This window comes from Ziziphus jujuba, chromosome 1 (assembly GCF_031755915.1).
Source record: "Ziziphus jujuba cultivar Dongzao chromosome 1, ASM3175591v1".
In the NCBI taxonomy this organism is placed as follows: Eukaryota; Viridiplantae; Streptophyta; class Magnoliopsida; order Rosales; family Rhamnaceae; genus Ziziphus; species Ziziphus jujuba.
The window spans coordinates 14,601,366-14,621,064 of record NC_083379.1 but is presented as its reverse complement, the minus strand read 5'-3'; the positions used below and the strand labels follow the sequence as shown (position 1 = coordinate 14,621,064).

Sequence of the window (19,699 nt, the reverse complement as noted above, 5' to 3'; positions counted from 1 at the left end):
AGGCTATTAGATGAAAATGAAAGAATATTAGGAACAAAGTTCAGGTGAAAAATGATTATTTTATTTATTTATTGAAGCTTTAACTTTATAGAGTTTGGGAGTTACATATTTATTAACAAAATAATATTTTATATTAACATTAATACGATATTACTCAACCCAAAAAGTTGCCAATAAAATAACATATTCCATAACCTCATTATTTTTTATCTTGGGTGAATTTCAACAGCCTCATTATACAACAGTTGTAAATTATAGTCAGTGGGAATCCGATAGAATTCACTGGAATTCCAACTTGAAGCAAAAGTCAAAATGGATAATTTTTTTTTCTTAAAAAATAAGCACCGGCCAATTATGATTTAAAAATATCTAGAAATTATCTAAAAAACAAACAATCACGAAATGCCAAACATATAAAACAAAATGTTCTTTTATTAAAAAATAGAAGAGTTGGCGCACAATGAATGGTTGTGGGGTGATGTTACATCAGATTAGACACACTCAATCAGTTTGATGGGTCCTATTCTCATCAATTATTAAAACGCAACCTAAAATAAAAATAAAAATATTCAAAATATGCCCACAATGCCATAACCACCATCCTCAGATATTAAAAAACCATCATAATTCCATTAGACTTTTATTTCTACTTCAATTATTTTACTTTCCAATTTAAATTATATAAAAAAATTACCCACAATTAAATAAATAAAGTCCCAGTTTTTCAAGATTTTTTTTTTTTTTTTTTTTTTAACTCTCTAGAGATCCAGTCCAGATTTTCCAATCTAAGAAACGTGTTTCACAGAAATAACATAAAAGAACAAAAACAAAGAGGGAATTTTTTTTATTTTTTATTTTGGCTGCTTTCAGCTTCCACAATTATCATTATTTATTCTTTATCAAAAAAAAAAAAAAAACTATCATTATTTATTTAATGTTTTTTTTTTCTCTATTATGACGTTTCTCTTCGTCCTCTACAGAAATAAAAACCCATAATTTCAAAAAAAGATTCTAACTTTCTGTCTCTGCTTTCTCTGTTGTTCTGCAAAAAAATTCAATTTTTTCAAAGTGTTAAACTGTTCCGTCTCTGTTTTGTTCGATTGGGTATGTGTGTGAGAGATTTTTAATGGGTTTGTTGGTCCCGTAGCTGATACTGAAACCTCTTTTCACCAGCTGACCCCACCTGAGAATTTTAGTGAGAGATGGTAATAAATACGACTTGTTTGTCTTTTTTCCCATAATTTTCTATCTGAGGTGTGATTGAGCTGTTCCGTCCTTAATTTGGTCTTCTGGGTTTTTGTTTTTATGAATTTTTTTCTTTTTTTTGCTTGATTCTGGTACATGGGTTTGTTGGAACTTAGCAGTGGTAGTTTCAAGCTTTGCTTTTTTCTCATCCTTTTTCAGCTGATATTGGTCGTTTCACGTTTTTCGGAGCTTGTTTGGTTGTGTTCTCTGAGCTTCTGTGGTTGTCAATAGCTCAGCATAATTTTTTGGGTATAGTACTGTTGTCGTCAATTTACTTGCTGTGACTTTTGAATTATCATTTTGTTTTTGAAACCAATAAAGGTTTTAGACTGTTCGTATAGGTGTAGTGTTTTTTTTTTTTTTTCCGCTCCAGATTTTATGGGTGGGTTCGATACTTAGGCAAAATGGTAATGGACTTCAAGTGAAGATCTAATTTGACGATCGGGGTTTTGGTTGTGATTGGATGTTGGTTTCGTTTTGAGGATTTCTTGAATTTAAAATATTTGAGAAGAGAGGGAAAGAGGATAATAGTGGGAAGAAAGCTAAGGAATCATTTTTCAATTGAGTTTCCATGGAAGGACGAGTGGAGCTTGATGAAGACAATGATAACAAAGGCAGTATGTGGGTTTTGGATCAGAAGCTTGATCAACCCATGGATGAGGAGGCTGGGAGGCTTAGAAATATGTACAGGGAAAAGGTACTATGCAACAACTTTTCTCTCTGTCCTTCTGTGTTCTAATAAAGACTACCCAAATGGAACTAATTGAATTTCAAACAATATTTTTGTTTGCCAATTGCATGAAGTCTTAAGGGGATGAGCTGTTGTGAAGGGCAATATCTAGACTTAAATTATATTTGGAATTATAAGGCTTGGCACTTTTAAATATTCCTGAATATGGTTTTTTTCATTTATATATTTAGGAAGTTAAAATGAATCTGTATATTTAATTGTAGTTGACTTTATGCTGGAATTGTTGATTATTGTAATTATGGACACTATATTGGCAAAGTAATTGTAAGATGTTAGAGTTAGGATATTTCTATTGTTTGTATTCTGGGATTGTTCTTTTACTGATATTAGCTTTGATTCATCCAGAAGTTCTCAGCGATATTGCTTCTGCGGCTTGCATTCCAAAGTCTTGGAGTGGTTTTTGGAGATTTAGGAACTTCTCCCTTGTATGTTTTTTACAATACATTTCCGCATCAGATAAAAGATCCAGAGGATGTGATTGGTGCTCTATCACTGATTATATACTCTCTTACACTTATTCCACTTCTCAAGTATGTCTTTGTTGTCTGCAAGGCGAATGACAATGGTCAAGGTAAGTTGAAGCTTGTATATAAATTTGATTCATTGAATGCCTCTTTTTTTTTTTTTTTTTTTTAATTTGGAGTTTGATAAAGTAGGTTCTATCTGTTGACCGTTATCTATATGCTGAGATATTTTTTTATATTTTTGTTACGTGTGCACTTTTCTCTTTTTTCAGTGCAATGCCCAGTAATAAAAAAAAAAAGTTAGTTACAAGATTATAACCTTTGTTATTTTCCTTTATTTTGATCCTTTTTCTGCATTTGGAGAATAGATTTCTATCAGGTATTGCTACTTGACAACATTGAGAAAATTGGTTCCATTGTTATTTAATAATTAAATGCTTCATGTGATTCCACGGTGTATCTCTGGGAGCTACATGCTATTGAAGATCTTAACAATTTGGAATTGAAATGTGCAAGAACGGGGGCTCTCTTCTCATTAATGTTATATTGAAATCTTTTGTCCCATGCCATTGTTGCCCCAAACTGATGCAATCTGTAATGAAATTAATCATATTTGTCACTTTGTATAAACATACAATATTTTGGGGGACAAATCTCTACGTATATGGTTTAACTTGGAATGGAATGTCATAGATGTTTAACATTTTTGACTGGATGAATGTTTTTTGTGGAAAATTAATTTTGCATGATATAGTGTATCCTTTGTGTTCAGTACCAGTGATTACATGCTTCAAAGTGTTGTATGCTTTTTTTCTGTTTATGTTGAGGCACTGTAGAGTTTTACAATACCTATATTGTCCAGGTGGAACATTTGCTCTTTATTCTTTGCTATGTCGACATGCAAACGTGAAAATTATTCCTAACCAACACCGAACTGATGAAGAGTTGACAACGTATAGCCGAACTACTTTTCGTGAACAGTCATATGCTGCAAAAACAAAGAGATGGCTAGAGAAGCATGTAGCTAGGAAGAATGCATTGCTTCTTCTTGTCCTTGTTGGCACTTGTATGGTTATTGGAGATGGGATTCTCACTCCAGCTATATCAGGTAAATGTTTCTTCATCTTGAAGTCATAGATCCTAAACTATCTTTATCATCTATCTTGCCCATTTATCCTTTTATGTCTTCCACTATTTAACTATAAGCTGTTCATGTGCATATTCTTTTACATGTATATTTAACTTTTTAATAAGATCATGGAAGCAGTGTAAGTATAACTGGAAATAGATCATGGATTAGAGTCTTGCTAAAGTAAGTTTGAGTTTCTGTTTATATTAGCTTGCTAAGATTGAATTAACTTCCTAATTGTTTAAGATTTTAAGATTGCTGGTACCTTAAGGGGGTATAAAAGGGGAGGTTGTATGTTTGGTATTTGCGTTCAAATCTTGGTCCCTGTTTTATTCTTTGACATGAGCAAGATCTGCTTTGTTCTGATTTTTTAATGTATATGTACACAATAGTAATGCCAGTGTGTGCTTGTTTTAACTTGCATACATAATTGGACCCATTTTGTTATAGCTTAAATATTTTTTTGATTGATGTAACTTACCATTCACGTTAATATATTTTTGTATCAATTAATATGAAGACACCAATAAAATCTTCATATACAAATATGCATATAATATCATATCGTAGCTTGACATCTTACTAATTTACTTTCTTTATTGTTTATAATCTGAATTCTATTGCTTAAGAAATATGACTTGTTGTGAATAGCATTACCGTGAGGTTGTTTCTCTTTCTCTCTTTGAAGTCTCAATATATCGTATTTTTTTCTAAATAATTCTAAATCTATTTTCTTTTAAATAGGTAGCAAGTAAATAATTTTTTTGTATTTTTTGCAAGATGTAAGTGGTAAAACTGTTATTATTCTATTTCTAATCATGTTATTGTATTTCTAATCTTAAGGGATAGCTTGTAAGAATCCCATTTGAGCTAGAAAATATTACTTTTTAGATTAAGATAAAATTTCTTTTATGAAATTTTAATGGTATTTTTTTTGGTCAACTGTTAATTGTTGAGTTTGAAAAAAAGATGCAAAACATTTTATAGCTTACAACAAAATTTGTTAAGACTCTTGATATTTTTAATTTTTATTCTTTTATTTTCTTCTCAAAGCTACACAGCCTCAAAATGAATGTGAAAGTAACTAATAGAAACTATTGAAATATATCATGAGGCATGTCAAAATTTCCTTTTAGGGTCATTACGAAATGAAACCATTCATTTCATTCATCTGTTATGATGGATTAATAGTCAAGTTGGGCGGCTCTTATACTATCATATACATCTGAAGCACAGCCTTAATGAGTTTCTTTGATTAGTTTATGTTAATCTTTAACTGGGTTTTATGTGTTTTTTAATGCCTTTTCCATATGTTTCACTTGTGTGCTTGTTTATATTCTAAGAGCATACATTTTAAAATATGGTATTTATAATTGTAAATACCGCTCAACTCAATTGTTATCCCTAAAATATAGGGTAAATGTCTTCTATGTTCCAACCTACTTGAGATTCAAATATGATTTCTTTCTGCCACTCAGCCTCATTAAAAGCATATTGATTAGGATTCTTGCTTTAGTATTGCCCTGATATTCTTAATTCTGGTAACATATAGTTAACAATTGTTTTTCCTGATCAGTTTTATCAGCTGTTGGTGGGATCAAGGTAAACAGCCCCAATATGAACAATGGTAATTCTTACTTCTGAACAAAGTATATATTTATTTACCTACCTGCTTCTGCTCTCTCTCTTATATTCTGTATTAAGATTTTTATTTGACAGTTGCTTTTTTTTTTTTTTTTTTTTTTTTTTCCTTCCCCCCCTCCTCGTCTCTCTCTGTGGCTGTGGGACAGATGTTGTCATACTTGTTGCAGTTGTGGTATTAGTAGGTTTGTTTAGCATGCAACACTATGGCACAGATAGAGTTGGTTGGCTTTTTGCTCCAATTGTGCTATTGTGGTTTCTCTTGATTGGAGGTATTGGCATATTCAACATCTGGAAATACAACAGCGGCGTTCTGAGAGCTTTCTCACCTGTGTATATATTTCGTTATTTTAGAAGGAATGGAAAAAATGGATGGACGTCACTTGGAGGCATAATGCTTAGTATAACAGGTAAAGTTTCTATTTTTGATTTCATATTTTCAATTTGCTTTCTGATTTTGGATTCTGATGACATATGAATTATTACAGGAACTGAGGCACTCTTTGCCGACCTATCCCATTTTCCAGTTTCAGCTGTTCAGATTGCTTTTACTCTAGTCGTGTTTCCTTGCCTTCTTTTAGCTTATTCTGGACAAGCTGCCTACCTTATGCATAACACAGGTCATGCGTCTGATGCATTCTATCGTTCTATTCCAGGTTGGTTTTCATAACCATTTAGCAATAAGAGCATGCCTATGTTGTAAATAATATTAGTTGTTTATGTGAATTTTCTATTATATATATGTATATTATATATAAGTCGGTCTTTGTCCTATGATGACTAACTTATCTGCTTAAACTATATAATTTGGTAGCTTGATGTACATAATTGAACCGACTTTGTTGTAGTCTTCAACAATAGTAGCATGGTATTAAGTGCTTTGTCTTCTGTTCGAATCTTACTAATCCCTGGTTCTATTTATTATGTTGCTGCATGTGTAATGTTCAATATCTGTCCCATTAACAATTGAGGACAGTGTTAAAACTATTTAATGTGTTAGTTTGATAATTTAGTTGGTCGATATAGTTGGTCTCCTTCCTAATACTAGTATACACTAAGTTTTTGGGATCAATAGTAACTTAATTCTATGGCAGTTGGGCTTCTGGTGAAACTAACATGGTACAACATTATACAATATTTCATTAGCATTCAATATGATAGGCATTGATTTCAAGGGTACTAGATTAACAGAGACATGTTTTTATATATTATTGATAATTTCTTTTCATATCTTATTTTAAAATTTTATTATTATTATTATTATTATTTTATTATTTTTGTATAATTGGGGGCAAGAACCTAAAACCAAAATTTATTCCATTTCAGTTGAAGATGTGTTATGAAATTTATTGCCAACTCTTTAATGGTTGGGTTCGTAATGGTAAATTCCAAAACAAACTCATATATGTTTTCTTGACTCAGTTTGGGTGTCAGGTGCGGTTGCATATCTTGAGGTTTGATTTTTCCATCATTACAGTTTTAGGATAGCATAGTTAGGGTTAGTTTGCATGGCTCATATAGAGAATTATTGGAAGTAGAAGCTGCAGTAACCTTTTTAATTTTCTAGAGAGTAGATAAACATATGTAGACACACAAACAAGAAAAATAAAAGGAAGCTACAAAGCAAATATACAATTAATGAATAGTAACTAGAACAAATCCTACAGAAATATTTAAATAGGATCTGTTAATTACAAGAAATATGCTTTCCTAAACAAACCCATTTAGTTTCTCATTCTAAACACAGAAACAAAGAGATTTATATTCTTGAGCAATGAAGGAAACAAGTCTTTTTAAGTAGGGGAAACCAGGATGGCCTAATCTATGGTGCATTGAATTGTTTCATCACCAGGAAAAGCAATTGCTCTTTTGTCTGCTTGAGGTTGTTTTCCTATGCTGCTTGCTCCTCCAAGTTGTATACTCCAACCACCCCTCTATTATTGCTAATCCTCCTACCCAAACGCAAGTTATGAAATTCATAGTAAGAAGGAAAAGGAATAGCAATGCAATTGAGATCCTTAGTAAGATTGCTAATGAACAGAAGATTGCAGAATTGTTAAAGGACATAAAGAATGAAATGCTACCTTCATGTTCTTTGAGATAGGAGTAGAACCCTTTTTGCTACAGAAGATAGATAGTCGTCAACAACTTTAATATTTTGGTTACCAAACAAAGAATATATGAAGAAATTAGATTTGAGAGGCGGGTCATGTGGGGTCAGCAGAGTACCAATGAGTAAAGGGGCTTTTTTAATTTTTTTTATTTTTCTGATGAGACATTCAAGGCATCGGTAATTTTACCTTTTTGGGCTTGGGAAATAATGGAAGGTGATCGAGAAGGATTCAGAAACTTCTGCATTTGATCTAACTCTACCTTAGTAAAGATTTGAGATTTCTGTCCACCAGAGTATTAGGTATTATTATTTCTAGTTTCTTGTAATTCAGAAGTGGTGACATGATATTGTGTTCTCAGCATCCCAGTTGCAAATAGGATGTTCTTTATTTGGTACCTTTATTGAACAATTTAGGCAGACAAATCTTCCTTTTCCCTGGAATTTTAATAAGCTTCACTGATCCATACTATTAAAAGAAAATTTGGCCATTAAGTTTGTAGGTTGTAATATGAAAGAGTGGGACTATCATGGGGGCCATGAATGGCTACATTTGATGTGATAATTTTTCCATTGCTGACCATGTGGTTCCTTCCTCACTCAACCCTTACATAGTTGACACAGCGACTTGGGAAAGACCTTTCTTAATATAAAGAAAATTGCTTAAGTAGCCGCCAGGAACCATGAACTGTAAAGGCTCCGGTAGACAGTCAGACACAATTAAAATAGTAGATCACTACTGCTGGAAGAAGCTGTAGATGCAGGACAAAGGTCCTCTTCCTGAGAAATACAGCCACGAGAAAGGCTATATGAGTCTCTTGGGAAAGGTGCAACAAACAAAGCTGCTGATTCCTATTACAATAAATTAGCAGTACAGAGAACAACTCCAATCACCCATTTGGGGGGCAGCCAACCAGAACTATGGTTGTAATGCAGCTAGGAAACAGCACAAGGTCATGAAAGACGGGCCAAAACAGGCAAGTAGGACTGCAGAAAAGCATTATACAGCAAGAGAAGAGCTGCAACCAGCTGCAGCCTGCAAGAGAAGAGCTGCAAGTAGCTCTGATATCTTGTAGAGAATAGTTGGAAGAAGCAATTGAAAAGAGTAGCTCTGATATCTTGGTAGAGAATCGTTGGAAGAAGCAACTGAAATTGTGTTCTTTTTTTTTTTTTTTTTTTTTTTTTTTTTTTTTTTTTTTTTCTCTAGACAGTATATAAATATTTATCTATACGCATGCAAGAGACACAAAAGGAAGCTATGCAACAAATATACAACTAAGGAATAGGAACTAATTAGGAAACAAATCCTAGCCAACCTAAGAAATATTTTTGCAGTATCTGTGAACCACTAGAAATATGTTTTATAGAACAACCCTGTAAAACCTACTTCCATTATTACCTTTTAGCTTGACATACATGGTTAATTTCTAAGAGCTTAAGCTTTTGGGATTACTGATAACTTAACATGGCATCAGAGATCTCTTTTCTGTCTGGTTGTCTTGTGTTTGAATCTTGCTACCAAAATTTGCTATTAATTGTTTTGTGTAAGACCCAAATTTGTATTCTTTGTTAATGGGCAAACGGCAAGCCTATGCATGAGAGGAGACAATACTACTATTACTGTTTTGAAGCTTGATATATATTGTTTGACTTGCTTGTTAACAGCTTAAACTTTTGGGATTAGTGGTAAATTAACAAACCCTTATTAGTTCTAAATTCTTCTACAGCAGTGATACCTTGTTAAAGCAAAGAAGAGAGAGAAACAGTAGAACCAACATAAAAAAAATATGCATTGATATATTTCATATCGCATACACAGACATACATAAAGACTTAAGGTTAAATTAACTAAACACTAAATATCTAACCTTCAAATTCAACACAGAAACAGTGTGTACTTGCTGAAAGCTTATTGTTCTTTGACTATTGCATATTTTTCCTTGTTGAGTTACCATTTATTCCAATCCAGAGTTTAATTGTTAGAAGTATATTCATATATATCAAGCCAACAAAAACATATATTATATTTATCGTTCCCCTCCATGTAAGCCCATCTAATAACAGGACAAAAATTGAGAGTTGCATGTGTAATATAATAAATTGGGGTTAGTAAGTATTTTTTATTGATTTATCATTACTTCCGAAAGTTCAAGTTATTAGGAGGTGGACCTAATTATGAAGATCAAGCCAACACAGCACATAACATATTAAATATTTCTTAAACTGCAAGTTGCAGAAATATATTTGTTGAGTTACCATTTATTCCAATCAAGAGTTTAATTGTTAGAAGTATATTTATATATATCAAGCCAACAAAAACATATATTATATTTAACGTTCCCCTCCATGTAGGCCAATCTAATAACAGGACAAAAATTGAGAGTTGCATGTGTAATATAATAAATTGGGGTTGGCAAGTATTTTTTGTTGACTTATCATTACTTCCGAAAGTTTAAGTTATTAGGAGGTGGACCTAACTATGAAGATCAAGCCAACACAGCACTTAACATATTAAATATTTCTTAAACTGCAAGTTGCAGAAATATATTTGTCTAACAGTTGCCTATTTAATATATTTGTTTCTTATGTTGCAGAAGGCATATACTGGCCAATGTTCATTGTTGCCACTGCAGCCGCTGTAGTTGCAAGTCAGGCTACTATATCCGCAACATTTTCAGTAATCAAGCAGGCTCTTGCACATGGCTGCTTTCCTAGAGTCAAAGTTGTACATACATCAAAGAAGTTTCTCGGCCAAATATATATTCCAGATATCAACTGGATCCTTATGATCCTTTGCATTGCTGTGACAGCTGGATTCAGAAAGCAAAGCCAAATTGGAAATGCTTATGGTAAGTATGTCCTATACTATATGTTATAAGATTTATGAAATTCATGTTCACGAATGGGTTTTATCTTGCACCTTGTGCACAGACAATGGATTTATGAAATTTGTCTTATTATGCAACTACCGTTGAGCACCAATAGATAAAAGCATGGAATATTAGTAAGAAAATTTGAGCTGTAAAAGTAACAAGGGCTCTTAGATGTATAGTCATGCCTGCTGAGCACTTTTATCCTTTTCTGTGAATGCTATTGGTAAATTCAATTTGAAGGCAATGGAGGATGAAGAGATATAAATAAGGTCATAGAGGGGAAGATTTTAATGTATCACGATATGATTGAATCTATGGGTTTTTAAAGGTTTTACTATATTTGAGATTTTGGATGACTGTTCTAAATTATTTATTGATATTTTATACAAGACGTCTCAGTTTTGGCTTTTGTACCTAAATGAATTTCCCCCCAAAACAAGCTTACACTCATACCCTTATTATTTTGTGTTACAACAGGGACAGCAGTTGTGATAGTCATGTTGGTAACCACACTACTTATGACTCTAATCATGATATTAGTGTGGCGCTGCCATTGGATTCTTGTCTTACTCTTCACTGGTTTATCTCTGGTCGTGGAGTGCACTTACTTCTCTGCTGTACTTTTCAAGGTTGATCAAGGTGGTTGGGTACCACTTGTGATTGCTGCAGCCTTTCTTCTCATCATGTATGTTTGGCATTATGGTACAGTGAAACGTTACGAGTTTGAGATGCACAGTAAAGTTTCAATGGCATGGATTCTTGGGCTTGGTCCTAGTTTAGGGCTGGTCCGGGTCCCTGGCATAGGACTTGTGTACACTGAGCTCGCAAGGGGGGTGCCCCACATCTTTTCCCACTTCATCACTAACCTGCCAGCCATCCATTCTGTTGTTGTCTTTGTCTGTGTGAAGTATCTTCCGGTGTACACAGTCCCAGAAGAGGAGAGATTTCTTGTAAAGCGGATTGGACCGAAGAATTTCCACATGTTCCGCTGCGTTGCAAGATATGGCTATAGAGACCTCCACAAGAAAGATGATGATTTTGAGAAAAAGCTTTTCGATAACCTTTTTACATTTGTCCGGCTTGAGGCTATGATGGAGGGTTGTTCCGACTCTGACGAGTATAGTCTATACGGCCAGCAAACGGAGCAGTCAAGAGATTGCCTCATGAATAATAACAATGGCAATACAACTTCCTCCAACATGGACCTTACTATTTCGTCGGTGGATTCGATTGTGCCTGTAAGATCTCCAGTACATGTAAACAATACTGTTGGGTCATCTAGTCAGCTGAGTACCCAGACTGAGACAGATGAGCTAGAGTTTTTGAAAAATTGTAGAGATGCAGGAGTGGTGCACATACTGGGAAATACAGTAATAAGAGCAAGTAGGGATTCAAGGATCTATAAGAAGATAGCTGTTGATTATGTATATGCATTTCTTAGGAAGATATGCAGGGAGCATAGTGTGATATTCAATATTCCTCATGAGAGTTTATTGAACGTTGGGCAGATTTTCTATGTGTAATTCTTTGTGGTTATGACCAATAAAGCTTAAATTCTGCTCATCTTAAATCAAATTGTAAATTTTAATTTCTTTTGCATGTACTAGCTTAGGAAATAATATTTTATTAGGTTTACTTCATGCAAATTACATTAAAAGAGACCTAATAGCAAATGGCTTGAAAAACGATTAAATTAAAAGAGACCTAAGAGCAAATGGCTTGAAAAACGATTAAATTAAAAGAGACTTAATATGTTATTTATTAGCATACTTTGGTCGAGAGACATTTATTTATTTATTATTATTATTTTTTTTTGTAAATATTAAGATACCAACTTTCCTTTGTTTTTACTACTTGTTTACAGATATATTTTTGTATTTTCAGAAATTCTAATATGTTCTAAATTAAAATGGACGGGGGATTTTAAATTAGAGCTGATCAAATCCGGAGCATAGAACCTGGAGATATATTGTCAATAGTTTTACCATTTAGCTAAAAGCTTACCAATACACATGTTCAATGCAAACGTGTATATATCAATTATAGACTAATTAATTATATTTAAATAAGATATGAAAATTTACAAATAAAATATAAATATATATATTTACAAAATTGTATGAAAAGGAAATATTGCAGCAAAAGTAAAACGTAGGATGATGTTGATGTATATTTGAAAATACAAATTTCTTCCTTTTATTTATTTATTTAAAAAAAAAAAACACTTTTCTTTAAAATTGGTATAATTCAAGATGGATGCTAAGTGTTTTAGCTTTTTAAAAGAACCGTCAAATTGACAACCAAATAGAGTTTGAAGATGAGTTGAATTAAGGTGGTTAAAATTAGAGTTCTACTTAGCTTAAGTTTCTGAATGCTTAACTTTTAAAGTTATAGCCTGTAAATACAAGCTTCAACAAACACATAACTATTTACATCTATATACTACACAACAACTTTTCTCATGGGGCGTTTTTATCCAACCAAAAAAAAAAAAAAAAAAAAAAAGAACCTTTTCTCATGGGGTGTGATTATACCAGTATTAATGCATTAGATCCTATCAAAATTCTAAAGTTAAGCGTGAACTTATAAGAAGTCCTCATATTGCATTCTTTAAAAATTTCACCCACCAAAAAAAAAAAAAAAAAACAAACTTTCTCATGGAAACTCTTTAGATTTTACAATTTCATTGTTCTTAATTCTTCAATTATTATTCAGTTTTATAGTTCTCTTTCATTTAGTTTCTTAACTGTTACTATTTATTTTTGGTTATTAAAGTCATTTCTTCTGGACATTGAAAAGAACCTTTTAGTATTATTATTATTTTCTATTCTTAAATAGTTGGTACAAAGTTAAATCATTGCATATTATTGTTTTATTGATGCTATTCTTCATCAAATTTTAAAGGTGTTACTCTCCTATTACCAAAAAAAAAAAAATTACTTATATTTAGATTAAAGGGAGAAAAGGATAAAAAATGAAATATTTATTAAGGAAAAGAAAGAAAAAGAAAGAAAAGAAAAATATTTTATAAAGAAGAATATTTACTAATAATTATTGTTATTTGGACGATTAATGAATGGAAAGAAAAGGATATGATATGAAAAACAATAAACCTTTTAGAAATACTAAGGATAATGTTGGGATATTAACAAAATTCATTAAAATCTTTTTTTTTTTCCACCCAATTCTGTCAATTTTGAAAAGAAAATAAAGCTGATCAAAATAAAAGAATCATTTCCTTCCCATTCCTTCCATTTTGACCTCATTTTAACCATATAAATGAAGGATTTAAATCTTTATTTTCTCTTTCCTTTTATTCCATAAATTCAGATATAGTGTTAAGAGCATTTTGAATGACTCCATTTATTACTAAATTTTTTTTGTCACATTGGAAAAAATGACAGCCATTAAAATTTTTTTACAATGAGTCTGTATAAACACCCCGACAAGTTGATATGATAAAGAAAAAAAAAAAAGATACAATTAAGGTAATCCTTTAATTTTAGAGATTCTATTGGACATTGTAAAGTTTTTTTTAAAGTAAAATTTTTTTTAAAAGTCAATTTTATTAAAAATAATATATATATATATATATATATATAATTAATTAATAATTATAAATAGTTTTTAACACATTACCATTGAAGAAGAACTTTAAAATGAAGTGTACATTTATGATACATAAATTTAAATGATGTCACTTCTTATATTACATAAGCAGCAGTTTATATTCACCATTGAAAATGTGTTAGTCAATAGAAAATGAAAAGTGAAATATGCACAAGTTATGAAAACTTTGGTGCTAGGACTCCTTTACATTTTTCTTCCAACTGTGCCTCCTCCAGTGATGAAAATATTGGTATCGATCGAAATATCGAGAATACGATTTTATGGAAATATTGATGGAAATGTCGATATCGATGGAAATATCAATAAAATTACAGAATTTAAATTATTTAATTTATAATATAGAATTTTACATATGAGATAAGTAATATAGTAAAATAATATAAAAATATAATAATTAATCCATAAATATTAAAAATTATTATAAATAACAAAAAGTATGATGTTTGTTAGCACCAAACTATAGAAAATTATTTCATAAATTCAAATACAGACAATAAATGTCAACTATACAAATATTTTATCTTAATTATGCTAATTGAATTATCCAACAAATGTATCTTTTTTCATTAAAACAAAACGTGTATTTCTTTCAATTATATTAGAGAAATATTTGTTAGCAAAAAAAAATATATATATTAGAGAAATATTCCTGCTATCCTGCATCGATTGACACCTTCTATCTCTTATGGGGAAACAAAATGACATAGTGTTTGGATAAGACATTCTTATATAATATTTTATTGAGAAAAACAAATTAACATAATTTTAAAATAATTAAGGTGATTTAATATTTTACTTTTTTTATTATAATTCTATCACATGCAAGAATATTTGTGAAAAAAATATTCAACAAAATAAAAAAATAAAAAGAACGATGAAGACAAGACGACGTGGTAAAGGATAATTCATAAAAGAGTTTATCGTGAAGCAAACACTTTTGGCTGGGCTTGGAGTTGATTGAGATTGAGACATAGGTATTGGGCCAACAAAACAAACGGGAACTTTTCAATCTTCGATGGAACATGCATATTCACTATTGACCTCTACACATAAACAGCTGCACCCATAAGCAATAAGACATGAACCCTTAAACTAATTCCCATTTCTCTGTTTTTATAATTAGCCATTTTCCGATCCAAAGATTGTAACAATTTCCCATCAACTTCCCCCGTAATCTTTCTTCGCTCACGATTTTCTCTCCCACTCAAAAGTTTTCACTATTGGTGTCGATATTAGGCGTCATAAACAGTTTTCACTCTTGAAATTTCTTCCCCCCTCTATTGGTATTGCGGCTCGTCGATATCCGATATTATCGACGACATTTCCCTTAAGTCGTCGACTTTTTCTTCACTAGTCTCCATTTATAAGTCTCAATGAGGCTTGATTCGTGCTCTCTAAGCTGCCTTAAAAATATCTTAAACCCTATTTTACTTTCCATCATTGATTCTACTTGCAAATAAAGTAACTTATTTCTTTGTATATTTTTAATACCTAATAAAATATTTTCTACCATTGTAAACTTTTAAGCTATGTTTGGTAGTGCTTTTTTATGGGCATTTATTTTTTATAGTACTTGTTTTTCATAACATTTTTGTTAAGAAGTGCTTTATAAATTAAACGGTGAATGTTTGATTACATATAATAAAAAAACATTTTAACTTTATTTATGGTACTTTTATATTTTAATTGATATATTTTGTATTAATTTTTATTTTAAAACATTTATTTACAAAAACATCAACTTTCTTATTCCTCTGGAAAGCATCTAGAGTCCTTATATATATATATATATATATATATATATATATATATATATAATATTAAAAATACACTTTCTATTTTTTTGCTAAATATAAGGACAGATGTTTTGTTTTCACTTTTAAAAACACTTGTTGAAGCTCTAAAAGTATTACTAAATATGCTTCAAAATTAAAGAAAATTCATAACTACTTAACTCAAACAGTAAGGGAAGTTACTAACAACTCTCAAACTATCATAATTAATTTATCCTTGGATTTTTTTTCCCTCTTTTTTAACTCTGACTAAAAGTCTACAAGCACCTTATTTTAAGGCTTTGTTCAGAATTGTTTTTAGTGTTTTGAAATTGATTATGAAACGATCAAAAACTAGCTTAGGTGTTTAGTAAAATTAAGAAAAAAAGAAGAAGAAATTTAATTCTTCAAAAATATAGATACTCTAGAAGTTAGCTTTTAAAAAACTAGGTACCTTCTTAGATTTTGAATTAAGCTTCTTTTATTGTCTACTACTAATTTTGAGTTTTGATATATTAAATAGGGAGGGGCTATAATGCGGATGTTCGGATGGGTTAAAAATGGACAAAAAACATGCTTTTTTTTCTGACTGTTGGATTGTAATAGATACCTCTAAATAATCAGATCTCTCTCTCTCTCTCCCGCCCCAATTTTCTCAATTCCCATCTTACACACCAAAGGCAAACCACAATATAGACTTTCTATCTCAATTCCCTCATTGTCAGTGGTTTTCTAGGGTTTGTAAATTCAAACACCCCAGAGCCAGAGCAAAGGCAAAGACGAAGAAGAAGAAGCAAATGTCAGCTTCGACCGTATCTATCATGGCTAACCCAATGACTTAACAATGGCCTCCAAGAAGAAATCAAACATTGAGTTGCTGGCCAAGACCTTCAATTCATCTCAAACTTGTGGGCCATAACTGCTAGAAATCTCAGCAGTTATGCTAACTTGCAATCTACATATCTTGGGCTTTTCAAAACCTTTTTGAGTCTTTTTTTTCTTCTTTTATATGTCTATTACAACATATCAAAAAATCATAACCTTATTCTAAAAGCTCAGAAAACGCCAGATCGCCAAACTACCCCAACCTAAGTCCACCGATGATAAAACTGCCATCGCTAATGGCAAAGATTTGAGCAATCTCTCCATAAGAGGCGAAGCATTCCTTGAATGCTCTTCTAGAGAAGTAGTACAACTCAAGAAATCTGCACCCAATTCAGCCGTCCATGGTCCATAAACCATCCCTACCCAGCCTCGTTGGCTCACCGTCCTCAGCATCTTTACCAAAAATTTTGTTCTTCTCCATGTGCTTGTGGGAGGGAATTTTTTTTTTTTAATTTGGACTGTGTATTACAATCCAACGGTTGAAAAAAAAAGCATGTTTTTGGTCCGTTTTTAATCCAATTCGCATTATAGCCCCTCCCATATTGAATATTGACGGTTCTTAATAAAGTCAATACTTTATTTTAATTTCTAATTTTATAATAGATGAGTTTTGATACATTATGTATTTTTTACTTTTAATATAATTGTGGTGAATAGAAAAAATATTGTTACATAAACTGATAAACATTTGATAATGTTACATATACTAAAAACTATAAAAAAAATATCATAATAATAAATTAAGAAGACAATCATAATTAATATTCTTTCTAGTCATTGCATAATATTATAACAGCTAAATACTATTATTTACCAAATATTTAAATGTTAATTTCAAAACTTATAGCAATTTTGAAATATCTATCTATTAAACACATAACTAAATTTTTTTAGAGCTAATTATTTCTTCATTATAACTAAAATTGATTGTTTTAAAGTTACAACAATACCAAATTAGGCTTAATTTTAATATGCATCCATATTGGATCCTAATGAAGACTTAATTAATGTATAAAAATAGGACTCTAAGCTTAATTGATTCGTCAACCATGAAAAATCAATGTTTTCTAATTTAGCACCTAAACGGTGAAATCGTAAGAATTGTTTCCTATGGTAACCTAACATGCTGCTTCATGTGGTTGCTGTCACAACTTCATTCAATGCATGCTTTGCACGGATGGTGTTTAACTTTCCAAAAATATAAAATTTCTTAAACAGATACTTTTTTTTTTTTTTTCTATAGTAGAAACTTTTTCAATCTGGACCTAAATAATTTTGAAGTAGTGTTACATGCGTTGAGTTGTTTAACAAATGATATGATAAAGATAATGTGTTATTAATTTATTAATTAAATATTAAATATAAACTTTACAAGCTAAAAAAATATTAATAAAAAATACTAAAAATTCCAAAAAATTTATTAACATGTATATCAAGTGATGAGATGTCGTCATTTGATTGATCTATATTTAGCTATTTTTTTTATATTTATAATTAAATGATATTAATTTGAATAAAAAAATAGTAATACGTTATTTTGCCATATTTTCTCGGTAAACATATTAATCGATTTTTTAGTACCCTGACATTACCCAAAATAAAAAATAATGATAAATCATTTTTCTACATCGCTTAGCAAACAAGTTGGTATCCATTGAAATATATGTCTGGGTTAATTTGGACATTCAAGAGACAATAAAAATGACCAAAATTAGGATTGGCTTATGTTCAGGGGTATAAAAATTAAAAAAATACAACATTATTTAATGGCGCAAAGTATAATTAACTATATTTTATAATATGAATTAAAATGTTGTTGTTAGTATTATTATTATCATTTTATATTTTTCTATTTAATTTTTCAAAATTTACCCTTTCTCTTATACAATCAATATTTTAAGTTTTATGAATAGGATATGAAATTACTTTAAAATACTTGAAGTAGTTCAAATATATAATTTTTATCTCATTATATCTTCTAACTTTTCTTATATGTGGTGGTGAAAGATTGATATAAATACTTTTTTCAAAAGAAATAATGATTTTGACCACTGTACTTATAAAATATCATTATATATCTTTTATTTTTTATTTTTTATTTTTTTTAAGATATATAGGAGTTAGTTTCTACTTTCATGTTAGTCATGCAAAATGTGAGAATTACCATTAAAGAGTGAGAACTCATTTCCAAGCAACTACTCATACAATCACAACAAAAATTGTCTAATATGAGGGTTAATCTTTTGGATTATATGACAAACACCTATAAGTCCATCGTTTATATAAAAAGATACAACAAATTAGATGGATTTTAAATGCTAATTATATTTATTATCAACAAATACGACGAGCATTTACCAGTGCCCCATCTTGTATAGTAGATAGCATCTAGGATGAGGTTGTATTTGTTAAAAAAATGCCCCACGATCACAAATCTGGTCATTTCCTAATGTAAGTATCTTTTTTTTTTTTTTTCCTTAAAAATTTTGCATCTTTATGCTATATTTTTGATATATGTAAATGTCATTAATTGTAGTTTCAAATCTGATTTGGTAGAAATCATATGCTAATATGAAATATTAAATACAAACAATTATCTATGTAATTATTCTCTCTTTTCTAACCATGTTTTGGGTTGTTATAAGAGGGAAAAATGTGTAATATTTCATTATTCTTTATTTTTTTTTCAAAAAGCTACAAATAAATACTTCTTTATTGAGAAATAAATTTTATCCAAAATTTTCTTGTTACTCTATTTTTTCAATCCATCAACATCAGAAAATGTGGGAAAGGTGAAAATTGGCAATTGCATGTGGACACGGTGCAACATGAAAGACATGATAGAGCTGTCCTTGTAAATTTGAGAGAGAGAGAGAGAGAGAGAGAGAGAGAGAGAGGGAATTAGCTGGAATTAGTAAATTATAAAATAAGAAAGTGCTACCTATGATAAGTATGTTTGGTACAGTGCAACTTTCACTACTTATTTACAAATTTGATACAAATAATTGATTAATTTGTCAGGGGTCATGCCATATGAATTACAGTAAATACAGTTTCAAATTTGGCCACCTATACAAAGGTTTTAATACATGTTCCTTAGTGACTTCGAATCCTTATACATAATTAAAAAAAAAAAAAACAAATTCTAGTATTTATTAGCATTACTCTTCTTCATATGTGAAAGAATTATTAGATCTGA

The 19,699-nt window shown here is 30.6% G+C and overlaps 1 protein-coding gene across 5 annotated transcripts; it reads left to right on the top strand.

Moving 5' to 3' along the window:
- The first annotated feature begins 946 nt into the window (after positions 1 to 946).
- On the top strand, positions 947 to 11,805 carry LOC107420496 (potassium transporter 11). Of its 5 annotated transcripts, XM_025073023.3 has the most exons (10): positions 948 to 1,205; positions 1,405 to 1,494; positions 1,619 to 1,942; positions 2,342 to 2,567; positions 3,323 to 3,568; positions 5,166 to 5,216; positions 5,380 to 5,640; positions 5,719 to 5,886; positions 9,935 to 10,189; positions 10,691 to 11,805. In XM_025073023.3, exons 3-10 carry the CDS (start codon positions 1,817 to 1,819, stop codon positions 11,734 to 11,736), a joined length of 2,379 nt encoding a protein of 792 aa, XP_024928791.3. In that variant the 5' UTR covers positions 948 to 1,205; positions 1,405 to 1,494; positions 1,619 to 1,816; the 3' UTR covers positions 11,737 to 11,805. The 5 variants fall into 5 exon arrangements, with proteins under 5 accessions (XP_060673380.1, XP_024928791.3, XP_015884984.3 ...); XM_016029498.4 differs by lacking the exon at positions 1,405 to 1,494; XM_060817395.1 differs by having other exon boundaries at positions 1,405 to 1,942.
- The last annotated feature ends 7,894 nt before the right edge of the window (positions 11,806 to 19,699 follow it).

What these genes read in the sequence shown, in the direction of transcription:
- LOC107420496 (XM_016029498.4), top strand. Translation starts at nt 1,817, where the DNA reads ATGGAAGGACGAGTGGAGCTTGATGAAGACAATGATAACAAAGGCAGT. An exon ending in GAAATATGTACAGGGAAAAG is followed by an intron (nt 1,943 to 2,341) that starts GTACTATGCAAC and finishes TGATTCATCCAG; the next exon opens with AAGTTCTCAGCGATATTGCT. An exon ending in GGCGAATGACAATGGTCAAG is followed by an intron (nt 2,568 to 3,322) that starts GTAAGTTGAAGC and finishes TATATTGTCCAG; the next exon opens with GTGGAACATTTGCTCTTTAT.